Raw genomic sequence first — 23,780 nt, 5'->3', positions numbered from 1 at the left:
GGCCATAGGCACGTGCAACTTGGGTCAAAGCCCTCCAGAACAGAAAAGCCACAATCCCACCTCTGTGGCCAGACTAGAAGACTTCAGAAAAACTCCTTATTTTATAATTCCCTTTCCTTCCGCCTCCTTCAAATCAAAAGAGTGCCCACCCCAGAATTCTGGGGTCCACTGAAGGACCTTCAGAATTCCTGAAGGTCCAGGAAAGTCTGAGTCCAAGAATCTGAAAAGGAGAAGCAAGCTGTTCCGACTGATGTCTATCTACATTGGTTTCCTTAAGATCTAGGTAGCAAAAAGACTTTTCTGAGATGCTTTACTATTAACTTTCAGCTCCCGAGGGTCGAGGAGCCACTCTCCGAGATCCTTCCAGTTGACAGATTAAAATACACACAAGCTGAACTTAAAAAAGAATCAGCTTCCTTTCTGTTTAAAATTCAACGTTTAATTGAGTTTTCCTTGAGCAATCTTTTCCAGTTAGTATAGTGCACCAAATTCTAGAAATGTGGGAATTAGAAACGGGGGTGCCTTAGAGGACTTTTACCCTGTTCTTTCTGGATGCTCTACGCAAGGCAGGTGACCTGTAAAACTCGGAAAGGAGAGGCAAAACACACGTTTCTGGGGCACAGCCGCTACAAATAACCCTGAGAAAGCTTGCGGGGGGGGGGGGGCGCTCTGACACCGGAGGGAAAACTGTTTTCTTTAGGACAGAAAGGAGCTGGGAGTTTGTCTCCGCTAGAGAAAGGCAAAAACTCTATCTCCTGTGGGGGAATGGTGCCTAAGTGATAGCTTGGCCAGGTCAGTTAGGCTTTCCTGAGACGCCACGGGAATAGGTAGGAGGATTGCAAAAGCGCCCAGAGCCTTACGTCATTAGCCATCAGCTGACCGTGTTCAGGACGGGGCTTTACTGGCAGCAGCGGCAGTCGCGGTGGCAGAGGTGATGGCCACCGAGACAGACATCACCTGCAGCCGGGTTCTAGACTGGCACAGCTACCCGGTTCCTGCACTGGCGGTACCCAAGGATCCTGCTAGACTGGACGCTTGCGCAGGCGGGAACCTCTGCGCCACAACTTGGTTTTTGTCTGCGACTCTCAGGATGCCTGGGGAGGCGGGAATCCTGCACTCAAGGCGCCCACTGGAAATGCCTTTTCCAGAGGTCCTCCTTCTCACCTCTCCTGTGAGTCCTGACAAATTTAGTGTCGGAAACGTGCAGAACACGCCCCCATCTTAACGTCCTACGCCTCTTTCCTCCAGACCAGTAGAGTAGACACTAGTAAGAGGTAGCCCACTGCTATGATTGGAGCTTTAGGGGAGCATTTTGGTTTTAGTCCGAAAGTTGACGTTAAACACACACACACACACACACACACACACACACACACACACACAGAGAGAGAGAGAGAGAGAGAGAGAGAGACGCGAGCGCGTGCACGCAATCAAACACAAACTACATCACTTTGGAGTGGGGAGAGCGGAAATGAACCCCTCTACTGCGTGTCTCTGGTCTCTAGGAGTTCGTGGGCAAAGCGGCCTACGATATTGGCTCTGCACCTGCCGAGGACAGGAGCCAGTGCTTAAAAAAGAACCGCGGAGGAACCAGTGAGCGCGGCCAGCTGGAGCGCTCCACCGCAGCGCACAGTCAGGCCCGGGGCTACCGCCCGCGCCCGCCAGACCCACTGGTGAGGGCCTTCAAGACCTGGGGCATCCTGTGCGGATCTGGGTGCCGCCGTGTCCCAGCCCCCACACTTCTTCTCCTCCCCGCCCCATTCCGAGTTCCGGAGGCGTGGTTTGGCGCGGGGGCGGGTTTAAGTCGCCGCGGTTGTCTGACCGCTCTGACAGGTCTCCAAATTCCTGCCAGGCTCCGGTTCCGCTACGTGGTTCAGAGCGCCTGAGTGGCACCGCGCTTCCCTGGATCCGGAGGTGTTTCATCGACTTCCACTCGGACTGGAACCTCTTTTGTTGCCCAAATCGTTCGCCTGTCGCCTCATCCGCCAAGACTCGGTTCTCGGGTTCAGGAATCGGCGCCAGTGGGTTCTCTTCGTACTCAGTTGGTTTTGCAGACCTCCCAACTTGTTCTTTCCTCACACACCCCGAGGTCCAGGAAGGCCCAATGGACTCCAAAGAGCGAAGTAAAGGGGATGGGAATTGTGTGCTACGACCCTTCAGAAACGCTGCTAGCAGAGGTGACCTTGTTCTGTAGCGGAGGCTGGGACCCTGGGGCTAGCGCCCCGCCACCATCCTCCTAGAGGAATGCATAGGTCCAGAACCCGTGCTGTCTGGAAGTGGAGACAACCAGGAAGGAACCGAAGAGAGAGCTTCGGCACACCTCCAAATTAACTGTTTGGTGACTTGTTAGCGCTGAGGCTACCACCTCTTTCCTGCCCTCCCGCGGGGCTCCCTGCCACCTCACCATCACCCACACCTCCTGCTTCATTGCGCCCGCCTCCAGCTCCGCCCCGGCTCCCCATGCCGGCGCAATGGAGTTAACCGAAGGGCGATGATTGCAGCCACAGCTGCTAACTTAGCACCCACCCTAGCTATCGGTCACCCTTGGCCAGCCCTGCTGCAGGCGCCGAGACGTGGGCGTCCGGAGCCCAGTGCCGCAGCCAGAATCCGCCCGACGCGCAGCAGAAGCGCGCCGCCTGGGCGCCTCTTGGACAGCGAAGACTGCGCCAAGACGCTGAGCCTAAAACCAGCCAAGGATCTTGAGAGCAGAAAGGGGACTGCGTGGCTCAGAGCGCCGAGAATTTCGCAGACAAATAGCCACCACTATCACGGCGTATCCAAGCGGCGCTGATTGGCGGGAAGGTGGCTCTCCAGAACTGAAGGGTCCGCTGCAATCTACCAAGAGTCCCTCGCTCCCCTGAGCACTATGACCTGACCTGTGGGGGCCCTGCTCAGGGCTTCTGCAATTGAGCAACCTAGGGAAGAAGGGATCGCTGCCAAGCGGGCCTTCAGGTCTTTAGAAACCCCCATTCCCCGCCTCCCAACTGCCACCACCAGTTTCTGCGCCTCCCTCCCTGCGAACCCGAGCCATGGAGCTCTCGGATGTGCACTGCCTTAGCGGCAGCGAGGAACTCTACACCATCCACCCGACGCCCCCGGCCGGCGACGGCGGGAGCGGCTCCCGGCCGCAGCGGCTGCTGTGGCAGACAGCGGTGCGGCACATTACCGAGCAGCGCTTCATCCACGGGCACCGGGGCGGCGGCGGCGGGAGCTCACGCAAAGCCTCGAACCCTGCGGGCAGCGGACCCAACCACCACGCGCCACCGCTGTCTGGCGATTCGACGCTGCCCCTCTATTCTCTGGGCCCCGGAGAGCGAGCGCACAATACCGGCGGCACCAAAGTCTTCCCGGAACGCAGCGGGAGCGGCAGTGCCAGTGGCAGCGGGGGCGGGGGCGACCTGGGCTTCCTACACCTTGACTGTGCCCCGAGTAACTCGGATTTCTTCCTCAATGGGGGCTACAGCTACCGTGGGGTCATTTTCCCTACCCTACGCAACTCCTTCAAGTCTCGGGATCTGGAGCGCCTCTACCAACGCTATTTCCTGGGCCAGAGGCGCAAATCCGAGGTAGTTATGAACGTGCTGGATGTACTAACCAAACTCACCCTCTTGGTCCTCCACTTGAGCCTGGCCTCGGCCCCCATGGACCCACTCAAGGGCATCCTGCTGGGCTTCTTCACCGGCATCGAGGTGGTGATCTGCGCCCTGGTGGTGGTCAGGAAGGACACTACGTCGCACACCTACCTGCAATACAGCGGAGTGGTCACTTGGGTAGCTATGACCACCCAGATTCTGGCAGCGGGCCTGGGCTATGGGCTCCTGGGAGACGGCATAGGCTACGTGCTCTTTACACTCTTCGCCACCTACAGCATGCTTCCCCTGCCGCTCACCTGGGCCATCCTGGCGGGCCTGAGCACATCGCTGCTGCAAGTCACCCTTCAAGTGCTCATACCCAGGCTTGCGGTCTTTTCAATCAATCAGGTAACTCTTGCTTGCCTTTGCTTTTCCCGCTTCACCCCCACTGGGTTGTTCAGAAATAACTTCTCGAGAACTAAGGTTGCCTCACCCTGGTGTGAACCTGGTCCCCAGCTGACTTGGGCTTTGGGCTTCCTTCCGTTGCTGTGTGTGTTGGGCGAAGAAGGGGGGCTTCAAGCCTCAGAACAGAAAAAACTAAACGGCGGCTAATTTTACATTTCTACTAATTACTAACTTTCCCACTCTGGTTTGTAATTCTCCTCTCACAGCAACTGGGAAAATCTTTCTGCCTCACACACTGACACCCAAAGTCCACAGGCGCTGGAGCGGGAGAGGGAAGGGGGGTGAACCACCTAGATTTAAAAGGTGGCACTTTGCTTGACTCGCAGCAGACTGCTTCAGAGACTCTTCAGGCTTAGGGTTCTGCGTGCCTTGTTTCTGAATGGGTTCGAGTTTTTGCTAAATATGGATTTGTAGTGCTGAATGCCCTCCGATAGGTCCTCCCCCCATCCTTCATGATCCCATGACAGGGTTTTTATTCGGGAAATTTTAGTGGCCTTGGGGGATCTACTGTGGTTTCGTCTCTTATTACATTGCCCAGACCCAGACCTCTGGATAAATAAATAAACAGGTCTCAGAAATTGAAGAATGGCAGGCTATTGGCAAAAAAAAATGGAAGTTTTTATTCATTGAAGGGGACGTTTTAGTGTAGATGACTTTAATGAATTGCTTAGATGGAGTCTCCAACCCTGTCACTCTCTTTTTTCCCTCTGTTTCTTCCTCATTAAATATGGATGTGCTTATGTGAACAAAGTTCATGTTGTCTATGCCTGGGAAGGTAGACAAAGAATCCAGTCTTTAAATTCACTAAAACCAATTGATAATTAATGACCTGACACTTTTTTCAACAAATATCTGGGAAAGTGAGGGAGTGGGCAGTCTTCTTTACAGAGGGAAACATCAACAGACTGGATTTAGGAAGCAAACAACAGTGAGGGGCTCGGCTAGGGGTCGTTTTGTGTGAATTCGTCCTGTCCTCAACATCTCTGCTTACTCTTGCTGGATCAGACATTAAAACACCTCTGGGCAAGTTCTTACAGTGAACATTCCTGCTAGAAATAACTCATGATTTGGAGATCATTGGCACCACTGGAAAGCTTTGCCCATTGTTGCCTTCTGGGGTTTGATTGGAGTTTGGGGTCCTTTCCCTTTCATGAAGGATCTGTGTCTGTTTGCTCAGGTTGCTTATCTGATTAGCTGTTTGGACGGTGCTTTTTGAAGTGTGTCCTGCAGAAGAAGCAAAGGGTACATAAAACACGTGACTGTGGCTGTCAGGCATGAAACAGGGAGATAAGAGTCTTGCTAAGTGCCACGTAGCTAAACTTTTCTATAATATAGGCAGTGTTGAGTATACTCTCAAAACATCCCAAGCTTTTACTATTTGATGCATAGTACAGCTTCCATTGAAGAAGGCCTTGCATTCTTTGCCTGAGGTCGAATAATATTATACAGTGTATCAGCTGTGCATCTCAAACCCAGGGAACACAAGCATTGCAATCCCTTGTGTGTAAACCCACTTTCTCCCAAGCACTCCCATTTGTCTCTTCGCTTTCTTTACTAAGTTCAAATCTCAGCAAATTCTTTCTTTTTTTTCTTCTGCCCCTCCCCATTGCAAGCCTCCTCTTTCTCCTGTTTCTCTCCTCCTTTTTTTTTTTTTGAAAAATCTGTCTCTGTCTGAGTTGTTTTCACCACCAATGATAGATAGTCGATATATACAGAAAAAAAATCTCATTTACAACCCACCACCTTTCAACAGTAGCCTTCCTTGGTACACATTACTGCAAGACCTCATCAAATATGCCAGGGTAGTATTTAGCAAAACACATCCTAAGTGTCAAATTATGAATATCTTCAAAGTTCTAAGTATAGACATGTTTTCCTTGCCAAGTGGATCCAGCGAGTGAATTCTGGCTCCATATTTGTTTGATACTCTTCTCAAATACTACCAGATGGGGAAAGATTAAAAATAACATCAAGGCCTGCCCACTCCCATCCTATGATAAACAGTTCTCCACCTTGAAAACCGAGGCCAACAGCATGTAAACTAAGCCTATTCACCTTTCCGCTTGGGACAGGTTATTGGTTTAATAGGGTAAAAAGCCAGGTAACCTTTGACCAGACTGAAGAAACCTGGACCACAGTGTTCATCAGTATGGGAGACAAAAGTTCCTTTAAACGTTTTCCTCTGGCGCCCCCTAGGGGCACGAGCTTCCTAGATTCTATAGATAAAGTGAAGGGTTTATCTCTTTCCCCAAACCCTGATTCTATTTATTTAATTATTTGTTTGTTTGTTTGTTTAAGAAATACTGGTTGGCTTTATATGTTTAGTACATAAGGCACACTTAAAATTTTCTGGGCAAAAACAGTGAGATCCTAAGTCCGCACCAGAGCCTATTCCATCCCTCTAGTGACTGTGTCTCTTTCCATTCATATTTCCTCCTCTGCTCTTCTTCAAATCCTAAATTCTCCACCCATCGTTCTGTCTTCCTAATATGGCAAGAGATTTCACACTTCTGGGCCTTTATATATGCATTATAGGTCAGTTCCCTCCAATCTTCATATGATTGCCACATTCTCTTTCCAAACTCTCCCAAGCCACTCTCCCTGACACACAAGTTTATCATTGTTTTATCATAAATAACATTGCATTAACCTCCGCATAGAAATTACAAGGTCTGAAGTGGTCTTATCACTCTGTTGTGTTTATTGTGTTTCTTACAGAAGCCCCAATGCTCACAAGAGCACACATACACACTAAGAGGGCAAGAGAGTGCCCTTTATAGTAACTAGTTTATTCCTAGCACTTAAACCATCACCAGGAATAAAGTAGGCCCTTAACAAATTCACCACGAAAACAGGACTGTTCATCGCACAATGATAAGATACTCAGCTTCACAAATTCTGTTGATGAAATAATCCTCCACTGAAGCAATCTATGCACACACATATATACAATTAAGTTGTTTATGTGTAAGACAGGCTTTTCCCCCTAAACCCTGGAGAAACCAAACCACAAAGCATGACATTTGTGCAATATTATACCCAGAAATAAGAACTTTTGTTGGTGTTATTACACCTGATAATGGAATATAGACAATGCTATCCTTTGTTTTTCTTTCAAAGAAGAAACGTCAGAGTTTTTTGAAACAAAGGGGACTTCCCGAGGCTGGAGAGCTAACTGGTGACAAGGACAGAATTAAAATTTGGGTTCCAATGCTAACCATTCATCAGCAACTTCTAGGGGTATCCTTCTAAACACCGTCCTTCAGACTAGGAGTAGTAGAGCAAACATTAGTCAACAGAGCAATAGAACATATATGACATTGATGAGCATTTAGGGAAAAGCCATAAGGGAATTAGGGAGAAAATGCCAGAATGGCATAGATTCTTTGAAATGAGTTCATTATTCTGCTCAGCTGGATACAAATCTGTCAATTGAAGGCCGTAAACCCTTTGAATATCATCTCTACATTAGTCTTAACTTAATTCCCTTTAAGTAGATGGCTCAGGTTCAACTTAATGTTTTCAAGACTCATGGGATTAAAACAAGAATATAGTGTCAACAACAGCTTGTCCGCTGCTTCACTTCACTGAAAATGTCATTTTCAAATGTAATAAACAAGCCAGTGATTGCCTTCTTAATACAAGCTGTGAGTATCTACTGCTACTTTTTCCACTCCTAAGGAATCAAATCCGTGTTTTGAAAAGGCAACCTCTCAAATTCTTGCAGACCCCCTATATGAGGTGCCAATGCCCCTTGTAAATCTGTATTGCAACTTGCTTCCCACTGTGGATATGAGATTTAATTTTAAAAGACCCACTCAAGAGAGGATTCTTCTTAGCATAGAAATAGTTTGCATTCTTTCGATTCAGTTAAATTAATTCACTACCTGCCCCCAACACACACACACACACACACACACACACACACACACACACACACACACATCAAGAGAGAGAGTATTGTCTATGGAAGATATAAATAATCACCTAAATTACCTACATATTTTCTGGGTCCAGTAACATTGGAACCTTCCTAAGGTGCAAAGTCCAGCTGGAGAAGAGGTTTTTTTTTTTGGTTTTTTTTTGTTTGTTTGTTTGGTTTTTGTTTTTTATTTCACCTTCACAAAAGTTTCATTCCAGGCCAGGGAGCCCAAGATCTGCTGTTAGGCCATCAATTTATCTTATGTCAACTTTACAATATGGAATTCAAATCAGTGATACTAAGGATTCCTGTCCCAGACTCTCTAGGAAGTTGATATTTCCCCCTTCTTAAACCAATTGCGTATCCTGCCAGTTCAATTCATTCAACAGAAAACGTATTGCAAAATGACATTATAAGCATAAATAAAATTATTAACAGTAAGCCTCCATTTGATAGATTTTTTTATAGGCCAGATACGTTCTAAGTTCTTTAGCTATGACTACCATTTTATTCTGTTTTAATTCTTAGTGACAATAAAAAGAGTTACCTCACATTTGAAATTCATCTTGTTCCCATTCTTCAGCTCATTAGAGATGGGATGCTACAAATCATTTAGTTATTGGAAAACTGAGACCAATATTATTTAACCAAAAGATGACTGCATTGTTTTTCTGTCTTGGGGGCTCTAAAATGTTACCGCTGGTGTTTAATTAGTCACCTGTGCCCCTTGGTGCAGCAGATAAGCAGAAATGTAGAGCGGAGGCGGTATCTGCAAGATGACTCTGAGTAAATGCAGGTAGGTTTGCACACCCGGGGTTAATCTGTGTTCAAGGTCATACTGTCAGATAGGAATTTCTTTCCCCTCTTAGCCACAGCTCATCAAACAGCAGAGACTACAGCCAGACAAGTACTTACTAATCAAGGCATGATCCTTGAGCTTGACAAATAATGAGAAGCAGTTAGGCTGGTGCCTGTCCTGTCAGAAATCCTGGAGGACAGCATGCAATTGTAGCGGGTAAGACAGGGGCGCGTGACGTGAGCAGCTGAGGTTTAGGACTATGGCTAAAGTGTGTATTTCTGGTCATTTAAGTGAGAGGTTGATCTCAGAGTAAAAACGGAGCAGAGATAATGGAGTCACAGCCTCTCCCCATTTATACAATTTTGACACACATGCATTTATACATCTCTGTCTAAGACTAGGGCTTTTTGTATCTAACTCACATCTAATAAAGGGATTCTATGACTGCTTAATGTAGAATGAATGGCATGGGATCTAAATCACCCCTAACTCAATAAACACTCTCTTCAGAACACAGAACTCTGCCTTCAAACAGAATGACAAGGCTCTGACTTAACCCACCTCTCCAGCTACCGTGTGCAGTTTCTAAACCTCATGTACCTCTATTTCTGTACATTGTTTTGGAATATTCACACAGGCTTAAAATAGTAACTGCAATCTGAAGAGGAAAAAAATACTTTTCATAAGCATATCTGAGTGTCAGCCTTCCCAAGGTGCCTCTGAATGCTAGGGAATGGAGTGATTATGCCTCCTGCTTGTGAAAATATGTTTGCCCTTCATGTCCTTTCTTTTCTTTTTTTTTATTTCCACTTTACATTCTAGTTTTGCCTTTTGTTTGTTTGATTTGTACTTTTGTTGGTTAGTGATACCCAAGTTATCAATTAAGTCTCATTGGCCCAGGTCTGTGGATATTTTTGCCTATGAGCAAACAGATTTTGGCGTCTATATATTTAGAGAGAATTATTAACTGATTGTGTGGTATGTGCTGTGCAAGATTAAGTTACGAGTTTGTTTCCCCCTCATATTCAGTTCTGTCACCTGGCTGGCATCGGTGAGCCAGAACATGATTAGATTAAAACTGAGGGATGGGGGTGATTTGGATTCTGAAGCAGAAGCTGCAATGTCATGCTAAGTCGGACAGATCCATTAGTCATCTTTACACTTTGATGATTGATGGCATTTAAAAGCTTACTAAAAAGAAGTGAAACCAAGCATAAGAGGAAAAGATGAACACACACACATGTAATCAGAGGACACTACTACAATCATCTGTGACATTTCACTGTTGCCTAAATATTTCTTAGGATGCTAATTTATTCACATCACAAACTGGTCCATTGGAGTTCACCCTGCATGTGTTTGTTTGCAGAACACAGATGACAGTTGCAATATTCATCCCAAACCTTTTCTCTCACCAACAAATGGGAACAATACTGTTTCTCGGAGAGACCAGTATGCCTAAAATATACAGTTGGGCAATACATCAATTCACTTGACATTTTGTTTCTGAAGCGTGTTCCTTTTTCAGAACCGAAGTAAGAGTCTAAAGTCTAGAGGCAGTATTGGAAATTGGGGAACATTTGTGACACATCGGTTTTCACCTCAGTCAGCCAGATAATGGTTTATATAAATAATATCTTCCTCAGGATGAGTACAGGAACGCTGCTTTTGTCAGCCACCCACAGCAGGGGAAGCCAGTGTAATTGGCCCTGAGCTTCCCCAGGAAATGTAATTGGATTTACACACTCAAATTATATCATGTGAGTTTTGTTTATGAAAGGTATTTTAGGAAGCCAGGTCACTTGAGCAGACTTGAGAGGCCAGCTTTTCTCACTGCAAGATTTTTCAGTCAGTGTTGTGGGGTAGAAGAAAAATGTAGAGTGGATTAATTAACCACGGGGATGCTGTGCGTTCTGTGGAAGGCTCCAGCCACATCCTAGCCAGAACGAAAGCCATTTTCTTAGCAAATGCTTCCATGGGACCATCTTTCCAACCAATGAACTGAGTTTATGATCTGCTGTCAAATAAACCTACAATGGCTCATTTCATCAATATCTCTGTACTGGGCTTTGAACGAATGTTTGTAGTGTGAATTTCTTTATCTGAATTATATATAATTTTAATACGCATGAGACCTGAATTATCTACTAGTTGCTGGGTTATTGCAGCTACTCTATTTCCTTAAATATATGCCTAAACTCTGGTGTTACAAACTGTAAAATACCTTTGAAGAAGAAGGCTCTCCCAAATGAGGAAACAATACTAAGTTCTATATGGTGAAGACAGAAACTAAATGTAAAAAGAAATTGAAATTACATTAATGGGGGTTCTTTCTAAATGAGTGAATTTTTAAACTGCTGTTTAGATTTAAAGTACACAACCATGTAAATATTTTATCTGAGAACAAAACCTGTAGCACTTCATTTTGTGAAAACTCCATCCTTGTCTTGTGCCAGCTGATTTTCCAGTTGACTGGAATACACAATTTCAGAACCTTCTCTCTCTCTCTCTCTCTCTCTCTCTCTCTCTCTCTCTCTCTCTCTCTGTGTGTGTGTGTGTGTGTGTGTGTGTGTGTGTGTGTGTTTGCCTATATGAGTGCATACCAAATGCATTGAGGATGATTATAAAATAGATTATTTAGAGAATAGTCAGTACATAATCACAAGTTAAAACATAAGAACCATAGTTTCCAAATTTTAACAAAACAGAACCAGAAAATAAAAAAGGAAAAATACTGCTGGATACTTGAGGATAGAAGGAATATTGGAGGAATATGGTGATTGTCCTCAAATATCTGGGTTTCTGTCAAAACGATGAGGTTGGTTGTTCTATTATGTGTGTCTCCTATCAGCTACAAAAGAAGTGAGGCTCTTTAGTATAAGAAGCTGTTCTTTTAAATGTTGGTCTCTCCGACAAGAAAACTCATCAAGGGAAAGCTATATCTACAGGATGGGAGCTCTCCTTAGGAAAATTCTAGTATAGGTAGTCCTTTCCTCAAGGTCAGTTGAAAGCCACATTAGTTACGTCTCCAAGTTACCAAGGTTACTTTGCATTCAGTAAAAAAGGGCGAAGGGGGAAGGGCAGGAGCCCTAACTGAATCTGCTCTCCTTTTGAGCGTTCCTCTGGGACCTGTGCCTAACAAAGTGTCAACTTGTTTATATTTGAGGGACCAGATTTGTGACACATGACTACTACATCAGCAAGAAATGATGAAAAATGATTAGAATTTGCTGCCTCACAAAAACAGCATCGGTTTGGAATCAGGAAGAATGGGAGAAAGGATATTTAATAGACAAACTATTTATTGAACATCTGTTCACATCCTCGTGGATTCTAGGTGCTGGAGCACTGCTGTGTACCAAACTGACCAGGTTAGGCGTTAATGGATCTGATATTTGGACAGGGAGTTTGTGACTCCAGTCAAGAGGGGGAGTTTGTCTCTGGTGCTCAAAAATGCATCCAAAGCAGAAGGTTCAACAAATATTTTATCATACACAGGTTTTGGCTTCTATTGACTTCAACTCTCACAATCCTGAAACCTTTCTGATGGGAACTAGCAAAGGAAAGTTCAAACTCTAGAAAAAAAGAGGTGACTGTAGCTCTTCCATCTTGATGAAGTTCATACCAAGGGTCGTGAGAAGGACTGAGGTCAGTTATTCCTGCATCACCTTGTCTATAACAAGCTGAATTCAACCCAAGTCTGGTGACCTGCGAGCAGGTGGAAGAGGCTAGCTGATGTCAGGTAGTGTAGCACACCATTACCATCCTCACTGTATGCTCTACCATACAGTTTGTGAGCCAGGCAAGGGGCTGGAGATTGAAACACACAAAGACACACAGACTGAGACACAGGTCATCCTTGAAACAGGAGTGCCTCCCTTACTGTGTACTAGAGCTGCTTATACAAAGATCGTTAACTGAGAGTCATGCCCCAGCCAAACCCACCAGAAACCACTCTCCTGCCATCAGGAACTTCTGAGAGTCTCGTGCTCAGAGCAGCTTCAGAATCTTGGGGCGGGGGAGTGCTTCAAAGCTCCCACAAGGTAAGGTCAGGAAGGCCTGCAGTTCTGGAGATTTCCAGTCACTGTGTTCATTTAGCCTCTCAATGAAAACTGAGATACCTCTCTGGGAGCCCAGATAATCTTCCCCACACAAGGGAGACAGACTGGAACTTCAACAAGGCTCACGTTTCTCTCTTGAAACATTGCTACACCCCGAATCTTCACCAATCACAACAAAACCATCACTTTCCCATGTGACCACCAGACTATCAGATTCTTGAGCACAACCACTGGGTCACATTATCTTTGTGTCGCTAGACCCTGGCAGAGCATGTGGCACAAGGTCAGCTCTGAATGTCATTCTTTTAAATTAGTGGAATGAATGGTTGTGGCCCGACTATCTCCTTCTAATCCTCCCCTCGCAATTCTCGCACAGACACCAACAAGGCATGAGGAGCCAATGACAGAAACCAGTTCCTCTATTCAGTACATCAGATGTGCCTTGTCCAACAAGCCAAAGCTGTCTTTACTAATCGTATACTAAATAAATTATTAAATAATATAAGAAAAAAACAAAGCATCAATGAGATCATGTCATTAAAATAAAAGTTATACAGCGGAATTATTTGTGGGTGTTTGTCCACCCCTGAAAGCTTTATTACGCATTTATCACTTCTTTTACATTTTGAGATTATAATTACTTCCTTTTCCCTTCCCTTTCCTCCTTCCAGACCCTCTCATACACCATACTCCTTGCTTTCTACAAACACTTCATTACTAAACCAGCATAATCCTTAACTGCATTCTAAATATTTGCCCTTCTACCCACTGATAAGTGTAGTCCTCACACTTCATCGAGGAAACTTCTTATTGCAGCAGAGGGAGAGTATACAGAGAACCACCACCAGTCAAGTGCAGGGGTGGAGCCCAGTTCCAATGGACCGCACAAAACATTTCCATCCATAAGGCTCGGGGAACAGTGTGACAGAGGGGCCAGAAAGAGTGTAAAAGATGAAGGAACAAAGAGTTTGCTGTTAGACTGCGTCCCATAGGAATGTCAGAAGCGACACCCATGAAATCTCACCAACATGACTCCCTGGAAGTTCTGAATGCACCACGTCCATCAATTCAAAATAGAATTCAAATACTCAGAGACAGGTTGTACTCTCCTTTGTCTTCTGTTCTTTAGTATCTTGGCTCTGAATTCTGGGATCCACATCAGTCTATTGGTTCATGTACATCCACAAACCCTTCCTTGGCTTGGCACCCTAACAGTAGTAGCCTTTCTGGTGCACGCTTACTGTGTGTGTGCTGAGAAGCATTGTTCCCCTCTTTCACCCTGAGTTCCGGTATTCAACAAGCAAGGGGATGCTCTGCCTTACTCTTAAGGGGAAGTCACTGAACAAAAAAGTCCTTCCCTGAGCATGGAAAATTACTCTTCTTCTTTTTTTCTTTTTGTTTTAACTTAAATTCTATTGTGTAAAAATCAAGTTACACATCAACTAGACCAGTTTTTAGGAAAAAAAAACCTCCAAAAATGTTTATAAGAAACTACTTTGTTTTTAGTTCCATGAAATACTATCCCATGTAGCTCCATTAGAAACTAAGACAATGAGAATAAGCTTAGAGTTAAAATTCCCCATGTTCTTTGGTGAGCCTTCCTGGCCCATTGGTAGATAGATAGCCCATCCTGGAGATTGGGCTCATGTCTTCAAGTGGTGAGCAATCAGTGAGGACAAAGCCTTCTTGCCTCTTCTATTTATGAGGTATAGACTTTGTCCTTGTCTCCTTCAAGGTGCCTAATGACGTTGCATAAGCTTTTGGGGTCTACCCAAGCCATCTCAACCAGAGAGGAACTGTAACAATGGATAGACAAATAGATATTTGAAACCATGTAGGTATATTTCTTAAAAACAAAGAAACCACAAACTCTCAACCTATTTTTGGTCTGGGTTTTTCTCAGTGACTTTGGCCAAAGAAATGGATTTGGCTCCTCGTAGCCAAAATTTCCATCCGGCCTAAAAGGTTTGGTATAGAGAGGATATAAAGGGATCCTCAGAGCTAAGACCAAAGCTATATAATACTCTCCCTGCTTATATGGTATGTCTCAGTTGCCCCACTCCTGATCCCCACATATGTCTTCACGGCTGGGTTGTAAATGTCATGGAACTAAATCACTATCTAGTCTCTGTGACCTTATCTAATGCTTTCTCTTGTGTCTTCAGAACTCACTCTTCATTTGACTTCTTTGTGAGCAAATGCTTGGGCAGTCATATCAGCCATGACCTTGCTTCTTCCCATTTTACAGATGAGGATATTGAGCTCAGAAGAGTGACATCATCTCCCTCAAGCGCAGGGAGATGAGAGGCTCCAATCCAGTTTTCCATTTCCAGTGCTACCCACTGGACCTGATAGTCTATTAGAACCACTTCATCCCAGTTAACTCTGCTAGTTTCAGAGGCAATGAGTTAAAAGTGATGAAGAAAAGGGAGAATGAAGCTTGTCTTCCAAATAGTGCCAGTGTCTTTGCTATTGATCTGTGGAACCCAGAAAATAGGGTATTGTGTTGAAAACAGCATCAAAATATCACAAACAGAATTGCCTTGGATTCCTGTATACCTAACAGCCGCAACTCTGAATATAACATCCACCTGCCTTGGCTTTGTGTGACGCTATGAAAGTCTAACATGGTGGGGAGGAAGGAGAACCTAAGTAGTTAGAGAATTTGCTACCCAAGAAAGAGGACAAGATACAGGATCTACATACATGTAAGATGAGTGTGGTTCCTCACCTGTTGTTCCAATCTCAGAAGGCAGGGACAGGGGATCCCTACAACAAGCTGGCTAGTTGAGCTGAATGAGAGGGCCTTACCTCAAAGAAAAAAGAATATTTTTGACATCTATCTAGAGTCTCCATGTACATATACATACAAATCACAATACATACACACAAAAAAGAAGAAAAATGTCTAAACTCTGTGAAATGACTACCAAATTTTTACATAGTACAAAAAAAATTTGTTTCCCTGAGTTATAATGAACATGGATATGGGGATTTTTTTATCCTGCTTTGGTTTATTTGAGTCCTTAAGCCAGACAATGACAATTCTTACAAAGCATACAACATCTCAACATCTTTGACCTTGAGATTCTAAGAAGGTCACTCGTAAGAAATGATTGAATAAATACTGAGAGAAAAAAATCTTAAGAATATGGTTTGTAATACTTAATTCTAGTGGTGGTTGAGTGGCATTAATAGTGTGGTAAGACCGTGTGTAATTTTAGCCACTGGATTTCTTCTGAAGACATGGATGCCTGTGATATTTAATGGACAGGAAATAGTTTCTTTTGAATATCTAATTAGTGACTCTGTGGCACTTGTTAGGATCGCCTAGCTGGCTTTTTCAAAATGTGTGTTAGCTGTGATCAACAAGTCTTTTAATGTCAACCTTACTCAACAATGATTGATCTGACTTTTACTCATCCTGAATATCCATATCTTGGGAGTGTGGTTTCTGTTGAGTTTTATTTGTCTGTAGCCCCCAGGAAACAGACAGAGTGGCTTTGAGGAACTCACTTCATCTTGCAATCGCCTAGTCATTTCACCTATATCCAGATGAAAATTAGATTCCTCTTGCCAACATCTCTTTTTATAAATGAATAAGAAAGGTTTTGAACCTAATAAACAACAGGGACCAAGAGTTGAGTGATGAAATTACTCCATTAACAAAGCAAGTTTGGTGTGGCATATAGCAGCAGGCTGCTCTGCTGGGTGGTTGCCATAAAACGCTGCCAAACACAGGACAATGGTTCATAGGATGAATCCATCTGTTAATCACTTCAGTGGTAGATGAAAGAAACAGAATGGCTGTGCCAACCCTAGCCACCACTGTAAAGACTGATGCACACTGGAAGCATGGGATATACCTCAGGGTGAGAAGACAACCAACATGTTCTTCACTTCCTCCTATGCACAAAAAAATACCAGTCATGAGGACTCCTTCTTTGTCATGTATATAGAAAGTTCTTATGAGAGAGAGAGAGAGAGAGAGAGAGAGAGAGAGAGAGAGAGAGAGAGAGAGAAAGAGAGAGATTATTTTGTTCTCATTCTCATTTAGGGCTGATGTGTCCTCCTTGGGATCGACACATAGAATTCTTTCCTTATGCAAAGCATTTTTGGTTACAAGTTTCTATTTAATAGGCTTCAAAAAAGATCTGGCTGGTCATCAGTTTAAAGTCAGTGTGCTTAAAGCACAATGAAACAAAATCAGATAATAAAGCTTGCTTCATCAGGCCTTTATTGTGTGCATGGATATATGTCAAACTGCAGATCCATCCCCAAATCAAACAAACCTATGCATGGAAAAGTAATATATTCTCAATAAAATCAGAGAAAAACCCATAGAAAAGAAATACTTCCAATAAATGGTATGAATAAAGGGAGATTTAGAAAAGCAGAAGATTTGCTGGCAAATTAAGTCAAGCACTACACTAATTAAAGGATACTGCAATGCTGTATGAAGAAAGGAAGGTCCTTCTGCCTCATTCCTTGCCATCTGCCATCTTCTGGTCCATGACCCACCAAGGATCACTAAATTCCTATTTTGTGACATTTGAGAACCATTTCTTAAGAAAATTCCTTCCAGATAGTTTCCACTAAAGATTTATTTTCATTGTCCTTAAAAATAGAAGAAGGTAGATTATACTCACATCTAACAATGACTCTTCAATGCTGCTGTTGCTATTGGTTGGTAGGTATCAAAATGGAAAATGGTTCTTCTTGATTCTGAGCTCCCGTGGTATATTAGTTGTCTTCTGTTGCTGTGATAAAACACCATGAACAGAAATGGCTTATAAAAGAAAGAATTCATTTTGATTTACGGTTCTAATGAGAGAGTTCATAGCAAAAGGGAAGGCAGGGCAGCAGGCAACTGAAGCAAGAAGCGAGAGATCAACTCTCCATCTATACACAGAAAGCAAAGAGAGAGAACTGGAAGTGGGGTAAGGCTATAAGCTATGACCTAAAGTTCCATAAGTACTCCCAAATATCCACTGACTGTCATAGACCACGAAAAGGGCCGGAAGCCATACAGATGAAAATAGATGTTGAAGAAACATGAGTATTAGGAAACTGTTGATACCTTTAGACCATTATATGAACCACATACTAGAGATTCCTACTTTTGTTTATTCAAGTACACACATGGGCGTGCGTGTGTGAGACAAAGTTAAGACTGGCAACAGACTCACGATGTAGCACAGGCTGCCCTGTAAATCATTCTCCTCTGACCTTAATTTTCTAAATCCTGGATTTTCCCGTGTGTGGACAGTCACAGTGAACTAGGAATTTTTAACTGGCACAAATTATACCTGTGCTTTATCTTATCCATTTTATTTTAATTCTCTATTACTAACATGTAAATATAATTTCTAATCAAAAATGGCTGCAATGTGTAATCAAAGTGTATTCTCTGAATAATCATCAGTCAGTCTCTGAGAGAAATCATGTCTTCTGTCATATTTTTGAGTATCTGGTGTCTAAGACAAATACTAAACAGCCATTTTTATGTTCTGAGTGTTTGGGGCCTCTTTTTCTATGTATGTGAGAATTGGGAACCAGAAAGAACCAGATCAGATGTTGCTTCATCTGATGTATAATTTATTTCACTAGAATAAGTGCAAGGCAGCAGTAGTGACTGGAGACAGGTGGGACTGTTTCCCAGGGGAAGCAATGAAGGCCTTCCTATTTATAAATCTTTGAAAGCTCACCAGGCTTTGCGAGATTAAAAACTCATCCCTGGAGGTGCTCAGCAGAAGCCAGATGCTTCTAGCCAAGGATTTGGTGTATAGGAGGATGGTTTGCATAAAATAAAATTTAAATCATCTTTTCCAATTTGAAGCTCATGGTTGTGGGACTCTCCTAGGAGCTACCAATAATTGGTTAGGTGTACCACAATCAGAATGTAAAGAGAAGTCCAAAGAAGAGCCTGCATCTCAGAGAGATGGTGTGTGCTACATCAGGCTCTTTCCTTGAGCCTTTTCTTCTGGGCCTGACTTTGTGATCCCAGTATTCTCTGTTCTACTCATGCAGTGGTCCCAAGTCAGAAACCTTAAAGAGTATTCCCCATGACATCTCCTTCGCAGTCTCTGTGGTTAGTCTGTTGTGTCTGCAAACTTCCCCTGCTTAACTTGATCTCTGATGCTTCTGCTCTGGTTCAAAAAAAAAATCACAGCAGCTTTCCTGTCTTTCTCCCTTCCAATTTACCATGTACAGGACTGGTCTTTCCCTGTTGCAATATGTTAGGGTATTCAGGTAAACGCCATTGGCCTCTCATTGTTCCTACACACAAGAGCTTCTTCCCTGGGGTGCACAGCTTACATCTGGCTCTGGCTCCTTCAGATGGCACCAGCCATCATCGTGTTCTCCTTCCTCAATCACAGTGTTTCATTCAGATCATCAGAAATGCTCCTCCCCTCTTCGGCTGCTCGGCTGGCTGAGTTCCCAAGGAGAGCAGCTTCTCAGGGATGTCTTCTCTTATGTCACAGTTTGATGGCATTTTCTAAAGCTTCTTTTCCCCCCCTTAGAAACCTCTTCCTCCACAGCATCCTCCATCTCCTTTCCCCTCCTCTTATTTCTTTTTCTTCTAACCTCTTTTCTTTCTCCTCTTCTTTCTTCTGTTGTTACTATTTATTCTCCCCGCTTCAGTGTTCCTCCTTCCTCCTACTTTTTTCTCCTTCCTTCTCCTCTCCTCTAATTCTTTCTTTCCCTCCTCTCCCTTCCTGTTTGTCTGACTTCACTCTCACAGAGTAAGTACAATGAATGCAGTGCATCTGGTTTATTTATCCACCAAAATATTAACGGTATTCCATGTTTGAAATTATTTAAGGAAAAATGAATGAGAATACCAAAGGCCGTTGTTCAGTACCGATCGTGTGTGTGTGTGTGTGTGTGTGTGTGTGTGTGTGTGTGTGTGTGCGTGTGTGTGTGTGTGTGTGTGTGTGTATGTTAACTCTCATATGTTTCTCAAGCAGGCCTTAAACCCAAATTGTTCTGGTAGGGATAGAAGTGTGGTCCACAACACTGAGCTGGCTGAAGAATTTCAATGTCCAGGAAATTAAAATAAATCTAGGTTGGATCGGGATTCAGGTAATGCTCCTACCAAATTTCTGGTGTTTTTCCCGGTTCAAATGCAAGGGAAAGCTAAAATTTGCAGATGAGCAGCAGCTCAGTAAGAATTGCACCAAAGTAAGAGGACCTCGTGAATCTGCCAAACTGTAACTTCAAGAATCCCACACAAGATTATTGTGCCAGGGTTATACCCTTCTTTTAATAGCTCGTGTCCTGTAAAAGTACTTGTGGTTTTCATCTTTAAATAGATGAAATCATTTAAGAAGTAAACAAGCATCTATCCTATTAAACATAATTATTCTTGTCTTACTACTTTTACATCTGATGCCGGCTCTCAGTAAGATTGGTACAGCAAATAAAAGTAGAATATTTTGTGTCTTCACGAAGAAGAATTTGATGCTAATACAGGATTAGGCATTGAAGACATTTCTGTCTTCAATGTCACCAACGTTTCTGTAGTATTTGAGACATAAGACATGTCAGTTCAGGCTGAGATCCCCACAAAATGCTTCACCTCAGAGGAGACAGAGAAAACAGCATTTAGAACTATTGAAAAACTGGGTAGCTATAAAGATAGACCTCCATTGCTAGGGAAATAATACTTTCATATTCATAACTTCACTACGTTTTAATCTTCAGGAAATTGCCCTCCTACACTTTACCCCAAATAGAAAAGGGAGGTTGGCGAAATGAATGATATCACATAGTCCAGTATCAATTTGGTTGACTTTGGATCCTGACACCAAGACACATGAATTTAGCAAAATATTCAGCTTCCATAAGCCTCAGTAAAATGAGGGAAATTATAATGTGTGTTTTATTTTTTTTTAACAACGTGAGAATAAACAGAGTTGATGCAGGAAATTCCCCACAAACAATTGCTATTTGACTTTGTTCAGCTTGCAATGGAAGTTTGGGATGGTTTGGACTTTGACTCTAATTTATTGACTGATCTCCAGTTCTAAGAACAATTCCCAGCACACAGATGCTCAGTGGGTTTTTATTGAAAGAATAAATAGAGTCACTAGGGAGGTTAAAATGACCAGCCACTGAGATGTTGACATTAGACTCTGGGCAAAGTACTAGGAAAGAGCCCAATTAATGAAAATGTATGTATTTGATATCTTTAAATTGTATGGCCAAGTCACTCAACCAAAAGCTGGAAGACACATCAATCTTACCCTCTAAGATGCTTGGTACATTTTACTAAAAGGGTTTTTCCCCCTTTCTTTCTTTTTTTTTTTTTGAACTACTTTTCTTTCTTTGCCATTCTTTTTGACCTTTCGAAATATTAATAGCTAAAGGAGACAGTGTTGGAATTACATTGAGTCACTATTTTGATTAAATATTGAAGTAGAACATGTATTTCAGAGCCCACTTCTTTCCTCCCCCAGAACCAACATTTACTCTGTGTGAGCCACACATCAGAGCACTCAGACCCACAAACCACATCTTAGACATTTATAATGCAATGTATACTTTCACATACAAGGTGGTATATATAAGGAAAATTACTAGCCTTAATTTTTTTTTTGCCAAACAAGGAAACAATGGTCTGGAGAGTGGTGTGTGTTTGTGTACATGTGTGTGCATCCCTGCTTGCCTATGTGCATGTATGCATGTGTGCATGTGTGTGAGAGAGACAGAGGGCAACACTCAGGTAACATCACTCCCCAAGGAGACTAGACTAGTTAGCCATCAAGCCCCAGAGATCTCTACCTCCCAAGCACCTTGATTAAGAGAGCATACCACCACATCTGACTTTTTCTAGATGGAGATTTAGGGATTAAACCCGGGTCTTTGAACTCGTAAGACAGGCACTTTTCTAAATGAATTATTTCCCCCAGTTCACTGGGAGGTTTCTAATGAACCCTGAAATAGTTTTAGGCTGCAATTATACCTTGTTCCTCTCCTAGTAAGGTTTTTATCTTCTTACATGGCAAACTTCATGCTCACTATTTTAGTAACTCTGAAGAACAAAGAATTGGCTACTGGATTAAAACAGGAAAATCACCAATGCTCCAATGGCTGGCTCTCCTGGGCACTCTCTGTTGTTGCCCCTGCATATTCCAACGTGTGTGTGTGTGTGTGTGTGTGTGTGTGTGTGTGTGTGTGCCACTGGCTTTCCAGCTTTTCTTCTGCCCACTAATAAAAAGCAGCTATAAAAACATTATCCCCTGTGCATAAATTCAAAAGCTGTGACCTGCTGAGATGGCTCAGCAGGTGAAGGTACCTGCTGCTTAGCCTGATAGTCTAAGCTTGATTCTTGGATCCACATGGTGGAAGGAGAGAACTAACTTCCCCAAATTACACACACCACATTAATAAATAAATGAATGAGTAAGCAGATGTATAAATCTTAATTCAAAGCCAAGACACTTGTCTGAAGAAAAGGGACTCAGAGTGGGAGTCAGCAATCTCACATGGAGTGGTTCTAATCACCTGGTTCAGATTCCTATCTTCTCTGACTTTAGAAGAACAGATGTTTCAAGCGGGAGAGAATTCTTAGGGTCACCCAAGCCTGTTTTAATCAAAGCAGGAGCCTTGGTACCAAAATCTCTGGTATTTGTCCTTTGGTCTTAGGAGCTTCAGTAGGAGGTGTAAAGGAAGCCCACCTGGTACTCTCTATTTTGCAAACTCTAGCACATGGACCAATAGCTTTCTGAGACATACCTCATGGACTGAATGAAGCCAGGACCCTCTTTTTTTTCTAATAGTACTGCAGTTCTCTGTTTTGTTCTGATTGATTGAAACGAATGTTGCCAAAGTGGTCCATAGAATTCTCCTCTGTCCTGTATCCTCTTCTGTCCAGCTCATGCTATTATCTCCATCATTGATATGCTCCTGTCTTCTTTCCATGAAATCCTTAAACATGCCAGTCTGCTCTTACACAGGCTTACTATCCACACTGCTCAAATCTCTTCCCTACATAGACCCAAGAGATTCCCTCAAGATCTTGCCTGAGAGTCATCCACCCCATGGAAACACCTACCTTAACATACTTACCCTGTGACTGCTCCCCCATATGCATCCCTACCCAGCCTCCCCTTACTTTCCTTATTAACTTAGTCTACTCTTAAAATTACTTATCTTCTTTTCTTGCAGAGAAGATAGGTACAACAATCAGAAACAGTGAGCAAATTACTGTGCCTACAGCAGTACCTGACACATAGCAGGTGCAAGGGAAAGCACTGTTCTGTTTATTGAGGGACGAATAAGGAAATCCATTTCCATGAATACTTGTCCTGACATTTTCCCTCATTCTTAAATAGACAAGCTTCACAGCACATTTTCCCCGGTGCAGAGAAAGTGAGACAGATCACTTTATTCTTTATTTTCTGCGTCCTCATAAGAAGGGGTGTGGTCTATTTCATTTGACTACCTTCTCCTTAGAGCCTCGAGTTCTGCCTGCCTTGCTGAGTTTAACAGAGTACCCTTCACAAATCCATTTCCCAGGTTTGAATATTTATATGATTGTCCCATTCCTTGATTGGTAATGTGTACCCACATCTGAGAGTGTGCCTAGGACACTGCAGATATATGCCTGCCACCTTTTTCTCTGATATAGTGTTCTCATCTGTACAATGAATGCCACTGTCACAATAGTTACGAAATCAAGAAGAATTATGTCACATAATCCCACACTGAAGGATCAGAGAGAAAGAAATGAACATTGATAACAGCAGCTAACATGTACTGGATGCTCATTTTCTGTCAGGGTGCTAAGTAATTACCTCACTTAATCACAAAAACCTGTGAAGTAGGACCAGCCGCATCACTGTTAACATATGAAGAGTCCGAGGCTCAGAGAAATTAACAAGATTAAATCTTTCCACACTAGAAAAAGCCAGAGCTGGGATCCAAATGTCAGAAACAGACCTTGAAGTCAGCAA

General features: G+C 43.3%; 1 protein-coding gene across 3 annotated transcripts in view; it reads left to right on the top strand.

The window, feature by feature from the left end:
• Window positions 1-1,795: 1,795 nt before the first annotated feature.
• The window catches only part of Adcy8 (adenylate cyclase 8), a 215,987-nt gene continuing 194,002 nt past the window's right edge, over window positions 1,796-23,780 (top strand). Inside the window, exon 1 of one of the 3 annotated variants that reach the window (XM_085678921.2) lies at window positions 1,796-3,980. In XM_085678921.2, the coding sequence (XP_085535047.2) occupies window positions 3,030-3,980 (951 nt within the window). In that variant the 5' untranslated portion in view covers window positions 1,796-3,029. The remainder of the gene's footprint in view (window positions 3,981-23,780) is intronic. The other 2 variants (XM_048457362.3, XM_048457363.3) reach the window with 2 other exon arrangements.

This window comes from Myodes glareolus, chromosome 19 (assembly GCF_982192425.1).
Source record: "Myodes glareolus chromosome 19, mMyoGla1.1, whole genome shotgun sequence".
Lineage (NCBI taxonomy): Eukaryota > Metazoa > Chordata > Mammalia > Rodentia > Cricetidae > Myodes > Myodes glareolus.
This window is presented reverse-complemented; position numbering and strand designations above follow the sequence as displayed.